The sequence below is a fragment of the Procambarus clarkii genome, chromosome 16, assembly GCF_040958095.1.
Source record: "Procambarus clarkii isolate CNS0578487 chromosome 16, FALCON_Pclarkii_2.0, whole genome shotgun sequence".
NCBI classification, from domain to species: Eukaryota; Metazoa; Arthropoda; class Malacostraca; order Decapoda; family Cambaridae; genus Procambarus; species Procambarus clarkii.
The window spans coordinates 33,622,173-33,643,812 of record NC_091165.1 but is presented as its reverse complement, the minus strand read 5'-3'; the positions used below and the strand labels follow the sequence as shown (position 1 = coordinate 33,643,812).

Genomic DNA, 21,640 nt, shown 5'->3' with positions numbered 1-21,640 from the left:
TTCGTGGCACAAATAACTCCCTCATCCATAGGCTGGATGAGAGGTTGTATTAAGAGGAAGTGCCATACACGTTATCTTGCCATCATGTGAGGTTAACGTGTCAGTTCTGGGGTGGGCAGGTGCATTATCAAGCAGCAGCAAAGCTCGAACTTCGTTTGGCCTACTTTGAGTTTCTTAACTTGATAGTCATGAACTTCCCTGCAGAACACATCATGAAACCAGAAAAGAAAGATCTCCTGTGTAAACCATGCATTCTTGGAGTTATAATATTTCACTGGCAGTCTGTCCAAACAATGTTGAAAGGCTCTTGGTTTCTTTGATTTGCCAACAATTGCAAACGTGATTCTGTCTGTGCCGTCAGCTCTCGCACACATCATGGCCGACAGCCTGTCCTTGTTAACCTTACAGCCTGGCATACAATCTTCACTCCTCATAGCTAGATTTTTTCTGGTAAACTCCTCCAATACAGCCCAGTTTCATCTGCATTATAAATTTGATAAGAATATAATTTATTTGACAAAATGTACGTTTTCAATTTATGTTTAAATGGTTCTACACTGCTTGTATCTGCACTAAATTTTTCACAGACAATTTTCCTCTTCACAATATTGTGCCTCCCTTTGAACCTTGCAACCCACCCTTCACTAGCTTGGAAATCCTCTATTCCAACGCTTGCTGCAAACCTGCTTGCAGCATTTTGTATTTCTGGGCCGCGAATTATCACGCCAGCTGTGCGGTGCTGAGCAAACCATTTGTACACAGCCTCATCCAACTGTACATGCGTAGAAGTTTTCAAAGTTTTCCTACCAGACCCTCTGCTAGTGCTTGCACCTTCACTCTCACTGGTTGAAATGTATTTCAGATATTTCTCTTTTTGTTTCCTTACATCAGAAACAGTACCAGTGCCTATAATTAATTAATAAATTCCTCGGCAACACTTGAAGTCGACCGGCCACTTTCACAAAGTTGTATAACACGTAACTTGGCCTTAATTAAATTGTTAGGACAACCTTCTTCCTCTTAACACCTCCAGAACAATTGATGCTGCTACCAGACATAGTCTTGGCCAAAAATGTTCAAAGTTACTATGAAAGTAAAAAAGTTACTAAAAAAAAAGTCACTAATGGCAAGGCACTGTGGTATAACATGAGAGACGGGAGCACATGGCTTGACCAGGCCGGGACGGGTCCACTTGGGGCAGGCAGGCACGTTACATAGGCCTCCTGGAGGAAAAACAAACTATTTTTGAAGGAAACTTCAGCCTGTGCAAATTGTTTTTATGAAACTTGTATAGTATTTTTTTATTACATAATTACTAGTATTTCTTTTGTTTTTGGTTATGATGAATTGTTCTAAAATTAATAGTATTTCCTGTACTGTATTGTATAGGTCGCTTCACATCCCCCTTATCCCGCCAGGTGGTCCCTCCCAACGCTCCTCTCTCCCCCAACACCACCCACCCTCTCACCGTGTGGCCATTGCCTCCTTATGCTAAGCATAAGGAGGTATAATTCAAAAAAATATTTGAATTATGTAAAAATTACTTAAAAATGTTGAACAAATCTCCAACTTATTGGCTTCAGTGTCGTGAAACTTTCATCAAAATATTTTAAAAAAATTATTTTGGACGAATATTTAAATAAAAAAGAACGTTTTGTTGATAAGGAGAACAGCTGGAACTGATGGATAATGCAATAATAAAGAGATGCAAGCACCTGTCCGACACACAATGAAGAAGAATAATAATAGTAAGAAGTGTCCACAGAGTGGATATGCAGCTGGTGCCTTTATAGCATTGGTGAGTAATACATAATAACACAAATAATATGTTATTATGCTCTATTTTATTATATATCATATAAATACATTGCCCAATATTATTATCAGTTACTTTCAACAATATCAAACAAAAATTTATGGAATTTTTTTTTTTTTAGGTTTTTAGTTTTTTTTCCTCCTTTGTTTATTATTTGAATTTGTTGTAACCTTTACATCGTGGAGAGTGCATACCCGTCCCCAAGACGGAATTAAATTGGTCAACAAATAAATCAGTCACAACTCTCAGAACTTGGAACTTTGAATTTTGGGGGGGGGCTAATTTTTTCACAGATTTCAAAACTATTTTCCTTATTTCTTAAAGTTTTCTTGATTAGGGACTAGATTAGGGCTTTTTTTACTTTATAAAGTATACCCTAAATATATATCCCCTAAATCATTATAATTACCATCATTATCACTATATTTTGTTTTTTTAGCAGGTTATTTTTTCCTGACTTCATTTCAACACATGTTGACCTATAACTTTCACATATTCCAGTACAAATACCAAACAATATTTATTAAAACACAAAAGTAAATTCATGAATTAGAACTGCCTTATTCATTGTCAATAACTTCAACTTCAGTTAAATCTACAACTAGAATTTAAACTTACTTCAGTTTCCAAAAATCTAGTTTCTGACCAATTCTCACCATTTTCACATAAAGTGTGCACAGTTGTCTGTTCTACAATCCCTATAGAATTGATTTTTCATAAGCTCTAAATGTTTGGAATTATAAATTTTTGTTGTCTAAATTTGCACATATTTCAAATGCCATATTGACAAATTTTTTATAGTAAACTATACTGAAAACTTCTATTCTACAGATATGAAAATGAAGATCATATGCTACTCAGAGCATAACACCACCAAATGAACAATTAGTAATATTGTATATTTTTGCAGCTGATTTCAAAATTTGAAGTTTTTAATATTCAATTTTACAATTATTTTTTATTTTCTTGTTTTTCAAGTTACACTGGTATCATTTAGACAAAGTTGGAGCATTTGCCTAGTAGATCATGCACAAAACATATGAAAGAGTTTCGGAAAATTTAAATAATCATGCTCAATGTCACACATCATATGAAGTTTTGTGCAGTTTAGGGGTTAAGAGGTTTGTAATGGTTCACCTACTTTTCTGGGTGCCTTCCCTAGTCGATGGCAGACATGACAAACTACATAGAGAGCGCTTATATGGCCATTGCTCCCCGCCTTTCTGAGGGGGCCAGGTTCTGGCTCGTGGCCCCTGGTAGGCACTCGAACTCCAAGGACCGATGGCACCAAATTAACACTTTCGCACTCTCGACGCAAACAAAAAAAATTTCCCCTTGTGCGTGCGGCGTTTCGGGCGATCGAGCGGCAACACTGAAAAGTGTATACTCTTTTCACTGTCCAGACGTTAATTTTCGATGTACGCATTTCATTTTTGTACCAATGTGTTCACAATAGAATGTTCTAGAAGAACACACGTATAATATGTCACCAAAATATGAGTTAGACCAGCACCAAATAAAGAACTACGTCGATCACTAGCCGTGAGCGCCAGACAGCAACGAAATGTTTCTACTCTCTTCAGGGTTGTCAACTCCACACTTGTCCTCCAGCGTTAATTTTGGTATCACTGAAATCGCAATAAAATTCCCTACGCGGACATATGCATATAAATATAGAATCAATGTCGCAGCCCACCCGCAAGAGTGTGGGAAGTGGCCGAAGTGTTACCCGTGGCGGCATATCGGCGAAACTCCATATACGCGAAGTGTATATTCTTTTCACTGTCCTGACATTAATTTTCGATGTACATATTTCATTTTTGTACCAATGTGTTTGCAATAGAATGTTCTAGAACATAAGTATAAAACGTCACACAAGGATGCATTAGACCAGCACCAAATAAAAAACTACGTCGATTACACTCGTCGTGTCAATAATACAATTGTTTTACTACGATGATGCAATGCCATGCCTTTCTTCCAAATAGGCTCTGCGGCTATTAGGGAAAACAGAAATTTCATGGCAAACACTTGTAAACTATCCCCAAGTCGATCGGATAGAAAATAGATTTTATACAAATATTTCTCGTGGCTCATGAATGAGTTCGTCACGCGCACTCAGGAGAAAAGTGGGTAACGTTCTCAAGAGCCACCGATGCATGAAAATGTATATAAATGTGGCACATGTCTTTTTGATAGCTTCAGGGAGCAGACGCCGGGGCTACCCACAGAGAAGTGAAAGAAGGCAACACATACACTCCATAGACATAACCCTTATAAAACGAACCTTATCCACCCATAAGTTATACACGACACAGACAAATCATCCACATCATCTGGAGGCTGTGTCTCAATGCTTGGAGGCCCACCATCTTCCTCATCATCAAGAGCTCCTCCCAGTGGAGAATCTCTGTCCAAGTCTAGACTGTTCACAGGCGAGGACACAATCCCTTCATCTGCGGATAAAGAGCAAAATAAAACGATACGCACGGATACATACAGCACACACGTTTATAAAACTGGAAGCTATGATTCAATCCCAGTCAATGTTAAGTAATGAAAATAAGGAGTGAAAAAGAAACTTGTAGGATATAAAATCACAGGAGGAAGGTAGTTAAAGGAGGAGACAAATGAAAGGATCAAAGTGTGGATAAAAGAAGCTAACTGCAGAAGAATACAGAAAACTACAAGTAGGTTAACCTTGTGTTACTAAGGGCTATTTGGTAATTGTCATCCACAGGCGCATAAAAAAATCTTCTAAACCTATTAATGTGTGTTCCCTGATCACGGGAAAAAAAATTTAAAAATCGTAAGTGGCATATTTTGCCCGCTATAGGGTGGGGAAGTCTGGCAAAAAAGAGGTGCCAACTTAGCGTGCGTCCGAAGCAGTCTGCTCAGCCCCAGCTGTCAGGCAGGAGTGGCCACAAAGAGATAATTATCCAATTATTTCAATGTCAATTTTTCTTTTTCATTTTTTGCTGTAATATTATTCAATAGTGTAATATATTTATATAATAAAATGTGTGAATCATCACTGTACTCAAAATTATGTTGTGCATATTATTGATTCAATTATTGTGTTCACAAAAAAATAAACAAATACTTTGTCAGTTATTACACTATATACACAGGTTATATACTGGGTATACGTATCTGCATGTTTTGTTCACCATAACGAACCACTACGTTGGTATGCTGAGTGGCAGTGGCAGCCCGCAGTTCAGTGACCTACGGCCTCGAAATAATAAAATTAATAAATCAGTTATAAAATAAGTTTTTTATATCTTATTATTCTAACAATGTTACTACCTTACCTTGAGGTTACCTTGAGGTGCTTCCGGGGCTTAGCGTCCCCGCGGCCCGGTCGTCGACCAGGCCTCCTGGTTGCCGGACTGATCAACCAGGCTGTTGGACGCGGCCGCTCGCAGCCTGACGTATGAGTCACAGCCTGGTTGATCAGGTATCCTTTGGAGGTGCTTATCCAGTTCTCTCTTGAACACTGTGAGGGGTCGGCAAGTTATGGCCCTTATGTGTAGTGGAAGCGTGTTGAACAGTCTCGGACCTCTGAAGTTGATAGAGTTCTCTCTCAGAGTACCTGTTGCACCTCTGTTTTTCAACGGGGGTATTCTGCACATCCTGCCATGTCTTCTGGTCTCATGTGATGTTATTTCTGTGTGCAGGTTTGGGACCAGCCCCTCTAATATTTTCCACGTGTAAATTATTATGTACCTCTCCCGCCTGCGCTCAAGGAAGTACAGTTTTAGGCTCTTTAGTCGGTCCCAATAGTTTAGATGTTTTACTGAGTGGATTCTAGCAGTAAAGGATCTCTGCACGCTCTCCAGGTCAGCAATTTCTCCAGCTTTGAAAGGTGCTGTCATTGTGCAGCAGTACTCCACTCTAGAGAGCACAAGCGTTTTGAAAAGTATCATCATCGGTATAGCATCTCTAGTGTGAAAAGTTCTTGTTATCCAACCTGTCATTTTTCTTGCAGTTGTGACGGCTACTTTATTGTGTTCTTTAAAGGTAAGGTCTTCCGACATGAGTACACCCAGATCCTTTACATTGCCTTTTCGTTCTATGTTATGATTTGTCTGAGTTTTGTACGTGGTTTCCGTTTTTATATTTTCCTTTTTTCCATAGAGCATGAGCTGGAACTTATCTTCGTTAAACACCATATTATTTTCTGTAGCCCATAGAAAGACCTGATCTACATCTGACTGGAGGTTCACCGTGTCCTCTATGTTGCCTACTCTCATGAAGATCCTAGTGTCATCTGCAAAGGATGATACAGTGCTATAGGTTGTATTCTTGTCTATGTCCGATATGAGGATGAGAAAAAGTACTGGAGCAAGCACAGTACCCTGGGGGACTGAGCTCTTCACGGTTGATGGGCTGGATTTTATTTTGTTGACTATTACACATTGGGTTCTGTTGGTCAGGAAATTGTAGATCCATCTGCCTATTTTTCTGGTAATTCCTTTTGAACGCATTTTATGTGCAATAACACCATGGTCACATTTATCAAAAGCTTTTGCGAAATCTGTGTAAATTACATCAGCGTTTTGTTTGTCTTCCATAGCATCTAATGCCATATCATAGTGGTCCAGCAACTGCGACAGGCAAGAGCGCCCTGTTCTGAAACCATGTTGTCCGGGGTTATGGAGATGCTGTGATTCCATGTATTTTGTGATCTTACTTCTTAGCATTCTCTCAAAAATTTTTATGATGTGCGATGTTAGTGCTATTGGTCTGTAATTTTTTGCCTCTGCCTTATTTCCTCCTTTATGAAGTGGTGCTATCTCTGCTGTTTTTAGTATATCAGGAATAACGCCAGTATCTAGGCTTTGTCTCCACAGAATGTGGAGGGCCTGCGATAGTGGTTTTTTACAGTTCTTTATGAATATGGAGTTCCAAGAATCCGGGCCTGGTGCAGAGTGCATAGGCATACTGTTTATGGCTTCTTCAAAATCCAGTGGGGATAGGGAGACGTCTGATATATGATTTGATGTTGGTATCATATCCATGAAAAATTCATTTGGGTTATCAATCTTTAGTGTGTTTAATGGCTCACTGAAAACAGTCGTACTGCTTCCTCAGTAGCTCGCTCATTTCTTTGTTGTCATCGGTGAAAGTTCCATCTCCCTTTCGCAGGGGCCCGATACTAGATGTGGTTTTTGATCTTGATTTTGCATAGGAGAAAAAATATTTCGGATTTCTCTCTATTTCACTGATGGCCTTTTGCTCTCTTTGCCTCTCCTGGGTTTTGTATGATTCTTGTAGCTTCCGTTCAATTGTTTCTATTTCTTTACCTAACGTTCTTCGCCGTTCTTGAGATAGGGTGCGACTCAAGTTGTTCCGCGATTCGTTTTCTTCGCCTATATAGGGAACGACTTTCCCGTTCCAATCTGCATCTCTTCCTCTTTTTTCTTAGAGGTATGCGGTTTGAACATATTTCTAGTGCTACTGAGCTTATTTTTTCCAGGCACTGGTTCAGGTTTGCATTTTCTAGCTGTTCTTCCCAGTTTATTTCTGTGAAGTCCTGGTTTATTTGCTTCCAGTTTATCTGTTTATTATTGAAGTTGAATTTGCTGAAATCTCCTCCACTGGGAATCTGGACTGGTTTTGAAGGTCTACTCCCCATGGTTGTCATAACTTCAATTAAGTTGTGATCCGAGTAACAGGTATTTGTAATCATTATGTTCCTGATCAATTCATCATTATTAGTGAAAATGAGGTCCAGCGTGTTCTCCTTCCTAGTTGGTTCTACTATTTGTTGGTTTAAGGCAAACCTGTCGCACATCCGTAGCAGGTCATTTGCATGTGCTTGTTCATTTAGGCTACTTCCTGGTATTCTTTCTGATATTACTGTATTAGCCAGGTGCTTCCATTTCAGGTGCCGTAAGTTGAAGTCCCCAAGCAGGATGATGTTCGGAGCTGGATTTGTGAGGTTTTCCAAGCAGTGTTCTATTTTCATTAGTTGGTCTTTAAACTGCTGAGGGTTTGCCTCCGGTGACTTATATACAAGGACAATAACTACATTTAAAATCTATATTTTGATTATCAGCACTTCCACCATATCATTTGAGATGTTTAGCAGCTCAGTACAGATGAGTGTCTCTTTGATGTAGAGGCTGACCCCACCCTGAAGCCGGTGTTTCCTATCACATCTGAAAAGACTGTACTTTGAGATCCATATTTCACCATCATGGTAGTCCTTTGTGTGGGTTTCTGTTAGGGCTGCAAACACTGCATTTGCCTCATGAAGGAGACCATCTATAAAGTGAACTTTGTTGGATTTGCGTGTTTTTATACCCTGGATGTTGGCAAATATAAATGATGTTATCGTGTTAGTGGAAGTGCTGGAAGCCTTACTTGGTGTTAATATCTGAGGCTCTGGTAAGGAGGCCACTGTGTTTGCGTCCAGGGTGTGTCGTTTTGGAAGTGATTCGTCCAGTTTTGGTAGTAGGACGGGTGTTGTCTGGTGTAGTACCTGTGTGCTTGTTGATAATTTGAATTCCAGTCTTGTGGGTACTGTATCTCCGTTCCCCTCTGTAATCCTGTAGTGGTTCCATCTGACTGTTCCTCTCTCTTATATTTACTACTCTGTTTCTGCCTTCCTCTAAAAAATTTCCAGTAGTGTCATATTGATCTTCCCGTCTATAACGCTCTGTACCTCTCACATGGAATTCCGGACACTGAAGATTGTAGCATTTTTTGTCCCTAATTGAAAATTGACATAATTTAGGGTGGAAGTATCTACACCCTGTTCCAAAACGGCATGTACCCCTCTCCAACATGTTCCTGCATTTTCGAGGATGCAGAAAATGGCATTTTGCTCCTAATTTTCCATATTTGCATATTCCTTTAGCGTAGAATTTGCAAATGTGTTCCGGTTTTGCGTTTTTCAAGGTATTTATATCTGTGACTGTCTTGTCTACCTCTTTATTGGAGCCATCTCCGTTTTTCGTCCCAATTCCTTCATCAATGCACTCTGTCTCACTGTTGCTCTCATTGTTTATATTATCTGGCTCTGCAATATTGCTGTTATTTTGTGCCACAATAGTCTCCTCCTCCACACTACTGCTGCGGTTCTCTAAACTATCTGTTCCTGAGTTTTGGTCGTTATCCAATGTTGACTTTTCCCAGTCCGCATATATCACTGGTAGCCTGTCTGTGAATGATAATCTCTGTGACTCGGGAATGTTTTTCATCAGTTTAGTTATGTTCTCTAACATTAATCTGTCATCTTTGCAAACCCAGTAAATTCCTTGCCTTTTTATGCATCCTGGAGCTAATTCTGTACAGCCCAGGTGAAATCTTATGTTACAGATGCAACACGTTACGCCTGCATTACGTTTTCCCAGTACCCCCGAACACTTGCCACACCTCTTCATTGTCTGATGTATTGTGTTGTATTTGTGGTTCACTGTGTGGATCCTTGTTGATGTCAGTCCTTTTAACTCTTTATAAAATTATATATATATATTTATATGTTTAATATTTATAATATTAAACATATATAATAATACTAAACTAAATATATAACCCAAAAATATATAATTTGATGTAAATCCAATACTTGAGAGAAAGAGAAATTTATGTTACTGGATCTGGCTTAAACACCAGCCTACTGCAGGTTTTATAGACCTAGTCTGCGTTCATACAATAGGCACCCAGTGCCGTCAGCTTTATCTGCGAGTGACCTGATCTTTCAGGCATCCCTGTGTACAGGAATCGTAGCAGACGTGTGGAAACAGGCTAACATAGTTCCAATCTACAAAAGTGGCAGCAGGGAAGACCCCCTCAATTATAGACCTGTATCATTGACAAGTGTAATAGTGAAAGTATTGGAAAACTAATCAAAACTAAATGGGTAGAACACCTAGAGAGAAATGATATAATATCAGACAGACAGTATGGTTTTCGATCTGGAAGATCCTGTGTATCGAATTTACTCAGTTTCTATGATCGAGCCACAGAGATATTACAGGAAAGAGATGGTTGGGTTGACTGCATCTATCTGGACCTAAAAAAGGCTTTCGACAGAGTTCCACATAAGAGGTTGTTCTGGAAACTGAAAAATATTGGAGGGGTGACAGGTAAGCTTCTATCATGGATGAAAAGTTTTCTGACTGATAGAAAAATGAGGGCAGTAATCAGAGGCAATGTATCGGAATGGAGAGATGTCACAAGTGGAGTACCACAGGGTTCAGTTCTTGCACCAGTGGTGTTTATTGTCTACATAAATGATCTACCAGTTGGTATACAGAATTATATGAACATGTTTGCTGATGATGCTAAGATAATAGGAAGGATAAGAAATTTAGATGATTGTCATGCCCTTCAAGAAGACCTGGACAAAATACGTAGATGGAGCACCACTTGGCAAATGGAATTTAATGTTAATAAATGTCATGTTATGGAATGTGGAATAGGAGAACATAGACCCCACACAACCTATATATTATGTGAGAAATCTTTAAAGAATTCTGATAAAGAAAGAGATCTAGGGGTGGTTCTAGATAGAAAACTATCACCTGAGGACCACATAAAGAATATTGTGCAAGGAGCCTATGCTATGCTTTCTAACTTCAGAATTGCATTTAAATACATGGATGGCGATATACTAAAGAAGTTGTTCATGACTTTTGTTAGGCCAAAGCTAGAATATGCAGCTGTTGTGTGGTGCCCATATCTTAAGAAGCACATCAACAAACTGGAAAAGGTGCAAAGACATGCTACTAAGTGGCTCCCAGAACTGAAGGGTAAGAGCTACGAGGAGAGGTTAGAAGCATTAAACATGCTAAAACTAGAAGACAGAAGAAAAAGAGGTGATATGATCACTACATACAAAATAGTAACAGGAATTGATAAAATTGACAGATAAGATTTCCTGAGACCTGGCACTTCAAGAACAAGAGGTCATAGATTTAAACTAGCTAAACACAGATGCCGAAGAAATATAAGAAAATTCACCTTCGCAAATAGAGTGGTAGACGGTTGGAACAAGTTAAGTGAGGTGGTGGTGGAGGCCAAGACCGTCAGTAGTTTCAAAGCGTTATATGACAAAGAGTGCTGGGAAGACGGGACATCACGAGCTTAGCTCTCATCCTGTAACTACACTTAGGTAATTACACTTAGGTAATTACGTGTTTGTCCGCCGGTGGAAGAATAATCGCAAAAACCCACCAGCTTTTATCGACACCTAAGGACGATGAAAGATATTTGTCTCAAGGACATGACAGAAGGAAGGAAAAACGAAAATGAGTCAATAGTTTTCACACACTAATAGCAGAAAATCAACCAGTACTGCCGTACCCAGCACCAGCACAGCCATACCCAGCACCAGTATAACAGCAGCCAGCACCAGCTCAGCAGCAGCTGAAGCCAACACAGCAGTAGCAAGCACCAGCAAAGCTGATGCAAACATCTAAAAACATTGGGTGTGGAGTAAACAGTTAACACAAGTGTTAAATTTAAGTGTGTACATAGTGTTAAAATTAAAGCTGCAGTAATTTTAGTATTTTAGTGTATAATAGTTTTCATAAACTGTATTGTAGTACTCAACATACAGCAGAACTACTTAATCAACATAGTGCTAATGGCATAATACACTACAGTATACAGTACGTATTTACTGTACAGCATTCACAACTCCATGAGACTTCAAGATGGACCAGACTAACAATAAGGTAAATAACAAATGTAACTATTTTTTTAGTAGAGTAGTAATATATAGGTACAGTATGTAATATGATAATACATATTTATTGTGTACAAGAAAAAAAAAAGATACTGACACAAACGTCTCCTGAAGGTCACCTCTTGCAACAAATCCAGTGCTCCAACACACTGGGGGTTGGTCCCATATAGTGCAGGTTGGACTGTATGTACAAGTTATTGCTTACCTTTATTGATGACTTGTTGGTGTATGGAAGACTGCAAGGAGGAGGTGTTATTGTTTGGAAGGAGAGTTCCCTTCCATTATAACATCAGGCAGCGATTGTTTTTCTTTTTTTAATTTTTAATTATATTTTTAATCTTTTATGGAAAATGGAGCAGCCTACCTGACATCCACTGAACAAACCTTTTAGACATTTCTTTTTTCAAATTCTTTCATTCTTTTTATTTATTTATTCATTTTTCTTATTTTTTATAGAAAATAGAGCAGCCTACTTGACATCCACTGAACAAACCTTTTAGACATTTTTATTTGTTTTCAAATTTTTTCAATATTTTTTTAAGTTTCATTTTATTTTTTATTGAAAATGTAGCAGCTTACCTGACATTCACTGAATGAACCTTTTAGATATTTTTCTTTTTTTCAATTTTTTTCAATATTTGTCTGTAGTGATGCATCACAGTGTCATTGAAAAGGTTAAGGCAACGGCCTACTGCAACTTGATTTGGGCGAGTCTTTTCAGCAAAAGTTTGCAGTTCTTCCCATGCTGCTGCACACATTTTCATAATAAATGAGGAAGGGACATCCTCTACATCAACAACCCTCATACCATTTTCATGTTTACGAATGATCTCTTGTTTTTCCTCTGTGGTCATCCTCACATGGGTTTTCTTAGGTTGAACCTTAACACTGACTTTCTTGGGAACAAGAAAAACTTTCTTGGGACCCATGACATGATACATAATAATTACTTTTATGTTCAAAAAACCAAAAAGCACAAAAATAATGGAATTCTTTACAAGCACGATCGCCACTTAGCAAGCAGCTCTGGTAAACTGAGGCCGGGTCAGCCTGTGCCACCAGGAACCACGTGCTCAGCCGACCCAAGTGACTATCAATAAAAGTCACTAGTCAAGGCAAAGGTCGCAAGTCGAGTCTCATTTTCCGACGAAATTTACGTCATAACTCAAAAAATTCGTAAGTAGGGACAGTCTTAAGACGAGGTGCCACTGTACACAAATTAGAACATTTACCACCATCTGGAAAGCATACATTAGACCAGTGTGAGTGCATTGTTTGTAAAACCCCACAAAGGAAGCTACAGATATGTAAATGGGTGTTAACATGGTGCCAAGCATGTGCTGTTCACCTTTGTCATGTGAAGTGTTTCAGAGTTTCTCACACTCCAGAATTTCTAAATGTCCAATAAAGGAGACAAAATTGTTTTGAATTATTTTTTCTTCTGCACAGCAGTGTTGTTGGCTATTAATAGCTGCACTACCCAAGGGTTAAATGTCTAAAGACTGGTGATTTTTCCCTAGTTATTTTTTTTAACATAAGTAAAATATTTGACAATTCAAGTCAATATACAGAATCATACTGGAGATACCGAATGGAAACACGTCAAAAGAAGAAACATTAAACAAATTAATATATAAATAAATAAAAAAAGATTATGGTAACCCTATTAGGTGTACCTAATTATATACCTAACATTAAAAAATAATAATATATAAATAAAAAAAGATTATGGTAACCATATTAGTTGTACCTAATTATGAGCGCTCTCTTACCTCTCCATAACCATGTGCAAGATTGACAATTTACCAACTGACAAAATGGCTCCTTGCAAAATAGCATAAAAAACCCAGCGTTGAATGTAATGAAATGCCATTTTCTGGGCAAGTTCCGGGGGCTTCCCCACAAAAAGCATAGACTGTACAATATCAGTCTTCACATTGTAGCAAAGATGGCTTGAGCATATTCTAGCCTAATAACCTGTGAGAATGCTCAATGCAATAATTGTTATTAAACAAACACAAAACAATAAATGTTTTACATAATGCCTATGTAAATTAATAGAAAATGCATACCTTGGGCATCACTTGTGTTGGGAGCGAGCGGATCCTCTAGCTGTTCTAATGAAAGAGGACAATCACCCACCGTGGATGACTCTTGAACTACATCATCGTCCACTAAATGTTCCTCCGAATCTGGACTAGTCAATAACAAATCGTGTGTGTGGCTTTCATCTGACGACATCTGAAAAAATTGTAGCATTATCAGGCAAGAAAGTTGCTGTAATCTTTAAACTGGCTCTGTATCTGCTCATGGCACAGAAGTTTGTACAAATAACTTGGATCCCAGTTTGACTTTTGCATAATATTTTACGATTTAACTTAACATTTAATATACTAGTAATTCATAATTCATTATATCGAGCAACAGGCAGCCAGTGTATATATACATGTAAGTCTTATATCGAGGTTCCCCCCTCCAAAGTCAAATTGCTGACCTCCCAGGATGCAATTCCACAGCAGGCTGACGAACTCCTGGGTACCTACTTACTGCTAAGTAAACAGGTGCATCAGGTGTCAGGAAACACCTCAACCATTTCTGTCCCGCCTGGGATTAGAACTCGAAATTCCCAATCATGAGTGAAGAATGAACTCGACTGTACTACCTACAGGAATTTCAAAAAACAATATTTTCAGTACTGTACGTACAGTATAAACATTACCTCACCCGAGATATCCAATATTACACTCTTATAGCACAAGAATAAGATGCTGACCCTGTGTACATTTGTCATGTGATCCCACAAACAGGTTCTTCACACTTCCAGGAAATGGGAGTAATCCCAACTCTCTGTAAATTGAATAATCAATTACCAATTGAGTAATCTCAATAGATTAACCCTTCAAATGCAGCACGTCAGTCAGGAACGATCATGCCATTTCTGACCCCCCCACTGTACAAGTCAATGAGGAACGATTTACAGTGCAAAGCAAAGGTTTCATGCATCTACACATCATGAAATCAGTACTCATGTTCCTTTAGAAAATAAACTTGTGGAAAACTATTCATATTCATGATTTAGTGACAAGTATCTGATAATGGCATTGTTGTGGCTAGAGTTAGCAATGTATGTGTGTAGCATATTAGAGGCATTTTGCTGCATAAGGTGGCATTGTTTGCTGGTAGCAAGTGATACTCTGCTGTGCTTCGTGTGTATTTTTACTGTGTATGTTCTCTGTATTCCCTCTATCTCGGCACACTCTCCAACTCTGAAGGAGGAAGCCAGTATCGAGCAGTACTCAAAACGGGAGAGCACTAGTGATTTGAATAGTACAATCATTATGATGGGATCCCTGGATTTGAAGGTTCTCATAATCCATCCTATAATTTTTTGAGCTGATGCAATACAGTATTTGCTTGGTTATGCTTCTTAAACGTTAGGTCATCAGACATCATGATTTCCAGATCCCCTACATGCTGCTTTCCTACTATGGTCAGATTTGATTGTGTTTTGTACACTGTATTATGTTTAAGGTTCTCATTTTTACCGTACCCAAGTACTGTACCTGAAATTTATCACTGTTACATCTCATGTTATTTTCTGCTAGCCAGTCGAAACTTTATTAACCACTGAACTGTTTAAGGTCCTCATTTTTACCATACCTGAGTACAGTACTCTGTACCTGGAATTTATCACTTAAGCATCATGTTATTTTCTGCTGCCCAGTCAAAAACTCTTATTAATATCTGCTTCTAGTTTTTCAATGTCTTCAGCAGAGGTAATTTTCATGCTGATTTTCGTCATCTGCATAGGATGATACGAAGCTGTAACTTGTATTTCTGTCTATACCTGGTACGAGAATAAGGAAAAGCAGTGGTGCAAGGACTCTACCCTGGGGTACAGAGCTTTTAACTGTGCTTGAACTATTTCTTATTTGGTTGACTGTTACTCTGTGTTCTGTTCGCCAGAAAATTGAATATCCACTGTCCTACTTTGCCTGTTATTCCCATTGACCTCATTTTGCGTGCTATCACTCCATGGTCGCATTTATCAAATGAATGTGTGAAGTCTGTTTATACAACATCTGCATTTTGTTTTTCTTCTTCTTCTTCCTCTTCTACTTCTTTGCGATACATGCAGTTTGCAGGAAAGTTTGTCCTCCCGATAACTGCACAGGTGGCGATGTTGAAAGATGCGGAACTCACAGTGGCACATCAATGTTCAGAATTTGGCACAGATTGGAAAGTTATCGATGTCTTCTATTTGTGCGAGGATAATGAGAAAAATACACACAAGTGGAAATGGACTGCAAAATGGATGGCAAAGATGAGTTGTGTTAATGGTGGTATCACAGTGTTGCTGTTCAATGAAAAGCGAGAGGTTTAGTCTAGAAACTGAGTATGTGAGTCGAAGTATGTTTGAAAGTTTGTCGCAAGTCCGATAGGTTAGGATGGATTATGGTAGGGTAAGGTAGGGTAGGGTAGGGTACATTAAGTAACAAGGGGGGGTTTATGTATATAAGGTTAAGTTGGGGTAGGTTTGTTAAAGATGGATTATGTTGTCATATTTTGAATTTTTATGTCTGGGATGTGATTACATCGGTCTTCTTTGACGTGCTCGTAGTACATGTTGAATATCTGGGAGTGGTTAGAGGATGTGCCATGGGAGAATGTGGTTTATGGGGTTTTTCAGTCAAAGTGCCAGATTGTTGGGAGGTTTATATAGCTGGGGGGTTTCTTACTCTTGGTGCTGATGGTTGGGGTTTGTGGCAAGGCAGCCTGGGGTATTTAGGAGGTACCCCATCAGTTTAAAGATGTGTATCCAGCAATGGTAGCTGTGTCTGGGGAGATGTCATTGTTTGTACATATCGATGGGGTGTCTGTTGGGTCAGCCTCGGAGATGGGTTGGATTGCTTGTGTAAAGAATTTAGTTAGGTGTCCATCCAACATCTTTTCTAGTGCATTTTCAATGAGAGTGACACGAGTCTCAACAAAATCGGTACTCAGTTGTATGTACAGTACTGCCAAAAGTCAGTCCTTTCAAAACCCCACACATGTGGTTGAGTACCTGTAAAAAAAAGCACACTATGCAAATACAGAGGATACATCTGCAACCCAAGGTGAGGTATGGACGCTAACACCAAAATGGAATCTTTAACCCCAGAATCAATCCCCCACAAACATTGGGGATAGACGAGCCATCAAAGCTTGCACAAAAAGGGTGAATCCTAGAAACTGGCTGATACCCAGAAAAGCACACGAGGGAGAGCAGCTAAGGAACAAAAAAGAAGAGAAAGAACCTCTTGGACATAGAAACCACTCTCCAGAAAAAACACCAAGATCAAAAATAGGAGTTGAAGGGCACCCATACACCAGACCCTCCCAGCACAACCCATTCTTGCACTTGCTTAGAGTCAATATTGGCTTATTAATAAGTGCATATGTGACATACTAATTTATTGTGAATATTTTAGTTTACCTTGAAAAGCTTAATAGAAAACACCGACCTAACCTAACCTTCTTAGTATGTTAAGATAAGCATCTTATTGCTTCTTAATTACAATTATTACTTAACCTATACCTATATTGATATTACAGTTTTATAAAAAATAATAAAACTAAACCAAAATATTTAAATAAATTGTAAAGTAATTAAGAATATTGTCATTGTATAAAATCTCTATTGTTTAATAAAACTCAAAAAGAAATTCCTAATATGAAAACTGGTGTTTAGTGAATCTATAGGAAGAGTTTGTACCTTAAAAACAAAATATAACTTGGCATATACCACATAGGTACTTATTAATCAGCCAAATAGTGACTACAAGCAACAAGTCATATATATACTGTCTTGTGCGAGAGCGGGTTGCCCAGCAGGCCAGGCCTGCAACACCCCCCCCCCCCACCGCCCTCTTTGCATGCCCATACCTACCTACTGCCCTCTCGGCACACCAGCACCCACCTCCGCCCCACTGCCCTCTCAGCACGCCACCACCAACCTCCCCCCCCACCCCCCCCCGCCTCTCGACACGCCCACACCCACCTCACCTCCCCCCACCGCCTTCTTGGCACGCCCACCCCCCCCCCCTCCACCCTCTTGGCATGCCAGCACCTCCCCCCACCGCCCTCTCGGCATACCCGCACCCCCCCCTCACCGCCCTCGGCACGCCAGCATACATCCCACCCCCCCATCCCCCCTGCCCTCTCAGCACACCGCACCTCCCCACCCACCGCCCTTTCGGCATGCACCCACCCATCCCACCCACCACCACCCTCTCGGCACGCATGCACCCACCCCACCCACCACTGCCCTCTCGGCATGCCCGCACCCCCCCTCACAGCCCTCGGCCAGCCAGCACCCATCCCACCCATCACCGCCCTCTCGACATACCAGGACCCACCTTCCCCCCACCGCCCTCTCGGCACGTCCGCACCCCCTTCCCCTCACCGCCCTCGGCACACCAGCACCGCCCTCTCGGCACGCACGCAACCACCCCACCCACCAACGCCCTCTCGGCACGCACGCACCCACCCCACCCACCACTGCCCTCTCGGCATGCCCACACCCCCCTCACAGCCCTCGGCCTGCCAGCACCCATCCCACCCATCACCGCCCTCTCGGCACGCCATCACCCCCCCACCCCGCCGCCCTCTCGGCACGCAAGCACCCTCCCTCACCACCCTCGGCACGCCAGCACCCACCCCACCCACCACCACCCTCTCAGCATGCCTGCACCCCCCCCCCCCCCCGTCAACTCGACAAGCCAGCACCCATTTAACCCACCACCGCCCTCTCGTCATGCCCGCACCCCCCTCCGCCCACCGCCCTCTCAGCACGCCCGCACCCACCCCACCCACCACCGCCCTGTCGGCACACCAGCACCCATCCCACCTCTCTTTTAGCCTACCCAGACCCAACCCACCCACTCAGCTTGCCAAGACCCACCCCCCATTCTCAGCATGCCCAGGCTCACTCCCCCCCCCACTCTCAGCATGCCAAGACCCACCCCCCACTCTCAGCATGCCCAGGCCCACCCCCCCCACTCTGTTCACCCTCCCCCCAAACCTCTGGCCCCATTGGGTGGGTCATCTTGGTGAACCGTGAACCTAATTGTCAGGAAATCAAAACCAAATCAATTATCATCAATTTAAAACAATCTTTCATTCACGGAAAACAAAAACTGAAAGGTGGATATTGATGGTGTGGTGGTGGTGTGTACGAGGTGAGGCGCCGAGGCAGGGCAGCGTTACCGCGAGGCAGGGCAGCGTTACCGCGAGGCAGGGCAGCGTTACCGCGAGGCAGGGCAGCGTTACCGCGAGGCAGGGCAGCGTTACCGCGAGGCAGGGCAGCGTTACCGCGAGGCAGGGCAGCGTTACCGCGAGGCAGGGCAGCGTTACCGCGAGGCAGGGCAGCGTTACCGCGAGGCAGGGCAGCGTTACCGCGAGGCAGGGCAGCGTTACCGCGAGGCAGGGCAGCGTTACCGCGAGGCAGGGCAGCGTTACCGCGAGGCAGGGCAGCGTTACCGCGAGGCAGGGCAGCGTTACCGCGAGGCAGGGCAGCGTTACCGCGAGGCAGGGCAGCGTTACCGCGAGGCAGGGCAGCGTTACCGCGAGGCAGGGCAGCGTTACGGCGAGGCAGGGGAGCGCTACCACGAGGCAGGGCAGCGTTACGGCGAGGCAGGGGAGCGTTACGGCGAGGCAGGGCAGTGTTACCGCGAGGCAGGGCAGCGTTACCGCGAGGCAGGGCAGCGTTACCGCGAGGCAGGGCAGCGTTACTGCGAGGCAGGGGAGCGTTACGGCGAGGCAGGGGAGCGTTACGGCGAGGCAGGGAGCATTACGGCAAGGCAGGGGAGCTTTACGACGAGGCAGGGGAGCGTTACGGCGAGGCAGGGGAGCGTTACGGCAAGGCAGGGGAGCGTTACGCGACGGCAAGGCAGGGGAGCGTTACGACGAGGCATGGCAGCGTTACGGCGAGGCAGGGCAGCGTTAGGACGAGGCAGGGGAACATTACGGCGAGGCAGGGAGCATTACGGCGAGGCAGGGAGCATTACGGCGAGGCAGGGAGCATTACGGCGAGGCAGGGAGCATTACGGCGAGGCAGGGAGCATTACAGCGAGGCAGGGAGTATTATGGCGAGGCTGGGAGCATTATGGCGAGGCAGGGAGTATTATGGCAAGGCTGGAAGCATTATAGCAAGGCAGGGGAGTGTTATGGCGAGGCTGGGAGCATTATGGCGAGGCAGGGGAGCGTTATGGTGAGGCGGGGAACACTATGGTGAGGTAGGGAGCATTATGGCAAGGCAGGAAGCATTATAGTGAGGCAGGGAGCATTATGGCGAGGCAGGGAGCATTATGGCAAGGCAGGGAGCGCTATGGGGAGGGAGCATTATGGCGAGGCAGGGAGCGCTATGGCGAGGCAGGGAGCATTATGGCGAGGCAGGGAGCACTATGGGGAGGGAGGGAGCATTATGGCGAGGCAGAGAGCATTATGGCGAGGCAGGGAGCGCTATGGTGAGGCAGGAAGCATTATGGCGAGGCTGGAAGCATTATGGCAAGGCAGGGAGTACTATGGCGAGTCAGGGAGCGCTATGGCGAGGCAGGGAGCGCTATGGCGAGGCAGGGAGCGCTATGGCGAGGCAGGGAGCATTATGGCAAGTCAGGGAGCGCTATGGTGAGGCAGGAAGCATTATGGCGAGGCAGGGAGTACTATGGCGAGGCAGAGAGTACTATGGCGAAGCAGGGAGTACTATGGCGAGGCAGGGAGCATTATGGCGAGGCAGGGAGCATTATGGCGAGGCAGGGAGCATTATGGCGAGGCAGGGAGCACTATAGGGAGGGAGGGAGCATTATGGCGAGGCCGGGAGCATTATGGCGAGGCAGGGAGCACTATAGGGAGGGAGGGAGCATTATGGCGAGGCAGGGAGCATTATGGCGAGGCAGGGAGCACTATAGGGAGGGAGGGAGCATTATGGCGAGGCAGGGAGCATTATGGCGAGGCAGGGAGCGTTACGGCGAGGCCGGGAGCGTTACGGCGAGGCCGGGAGCGTTACGGCGAGGCCGGGAGCATTATGGCGAGGCAGGGAGCACTATGGGGAGGGAGGGAGCATTATGGCGAGGCAGGGAGCGTTATGGCGAGGCAGGGAGCGTTACGGCGAGGCCGGGAGCGTTACGGCGAGGCCGGGAGCGTTACGGCGAGGCCGGGAGCGTTACGGCGAGGCCGGGATCATTATGGCGAGGCAGTAATGTGACAATCTACGGTCAACATGTATGGAGGTCAGAATCAAAACAAAGACCAGCACCCCCAACTGTAGCGGGTGTATCCCGTCATGTCCGCCCTCCTCCACACCCAGCTCCTCTCCCCGCCTTACCCTCACACTTACCTTGCATTCCTAGCGTCTCACAAGGTCCTCAAGCCCACCTAAGAACAAAAAATGGAAGAGGAGAGCAGGAGGGTGAGGGCGATGAGCGGCCAGCAGGAGGTGGCCCGGGCACGCATGCGCACTCCTCCTCCTCCCTCGCCACACGCTCAACCCCACAACACTTTTTAAGGAAATTCTGAATTTCTCTGATTAGGTTTAGAGCCCGAGGCCGACGACCGGTTATATCAGAAGCTGTATGTGTGTGTACGGTACAGCTAGCGACATTAAGTTGATGAGGTAGTTATGTGGAGTGAGTATTGTGGAGCGCAGTTAAAGGGCTCAGTTAAAGGGTGAGTAGCTGTGATTGGAGCGAGGTATTTAACTGTGGCTGGTACTCAGTAGCACAGTACTCAATACTGTGAGTCAGTAGCGCGGTATTCAATACTGTGAGTCAGTAGCGCAGTACTCAATACTGTGAGTCAGTAGCACAGTACTCAACACTGTGAGTCAGTAACGCAGTACTCAATACTGTGAGTCAGTAGCACAGTACTCAATACTGTGAGTCAGTAGCGCAGTACTCAATACTGTGAGTCAGTAGCGCGGTATTCAATACTGTGAGTCAGTAACGCGGTATTCAATACTGTGAGTCAGTAGCGCGGTACTCAACACTGTGAGTCAGTAGCACAGTACTCAATACTGTGAGTCAGTAGCACAGTACTCAATACTGTGAGTCAGTAGCACAGTACTCAATACTGTGAGTCAGTAG

At 43.3% G+C, this 21,640-nt stretch overlaps 1 protein-coding gene across 1 annotated transcript in view; it reads right to left on the bottom strand.

Annotated features, from left to right (window-relative positions):
- LOC123760115 (uncharacterized) overlaps positions 1-21,048 on the bottom strand; it is a 226,604-nt gene extending 205,556 nt beyond the window's left edge. The window contains 3 exon segments of the mRNA XM_045745600.2: positions 4,104-4,272; positions 13,592-13,760; positions 20,896-21,048. Coding sequence (XP_045601556.2) covers positions 4,104-4,272; positions 13,592-13,760 — 338 coding nt within the window. The 5' untranslated portion in view covers positions 20,896-21,048.
- Between the last annotated feature and the right edge of the window lie 592 nt (positions 21,049-21,640).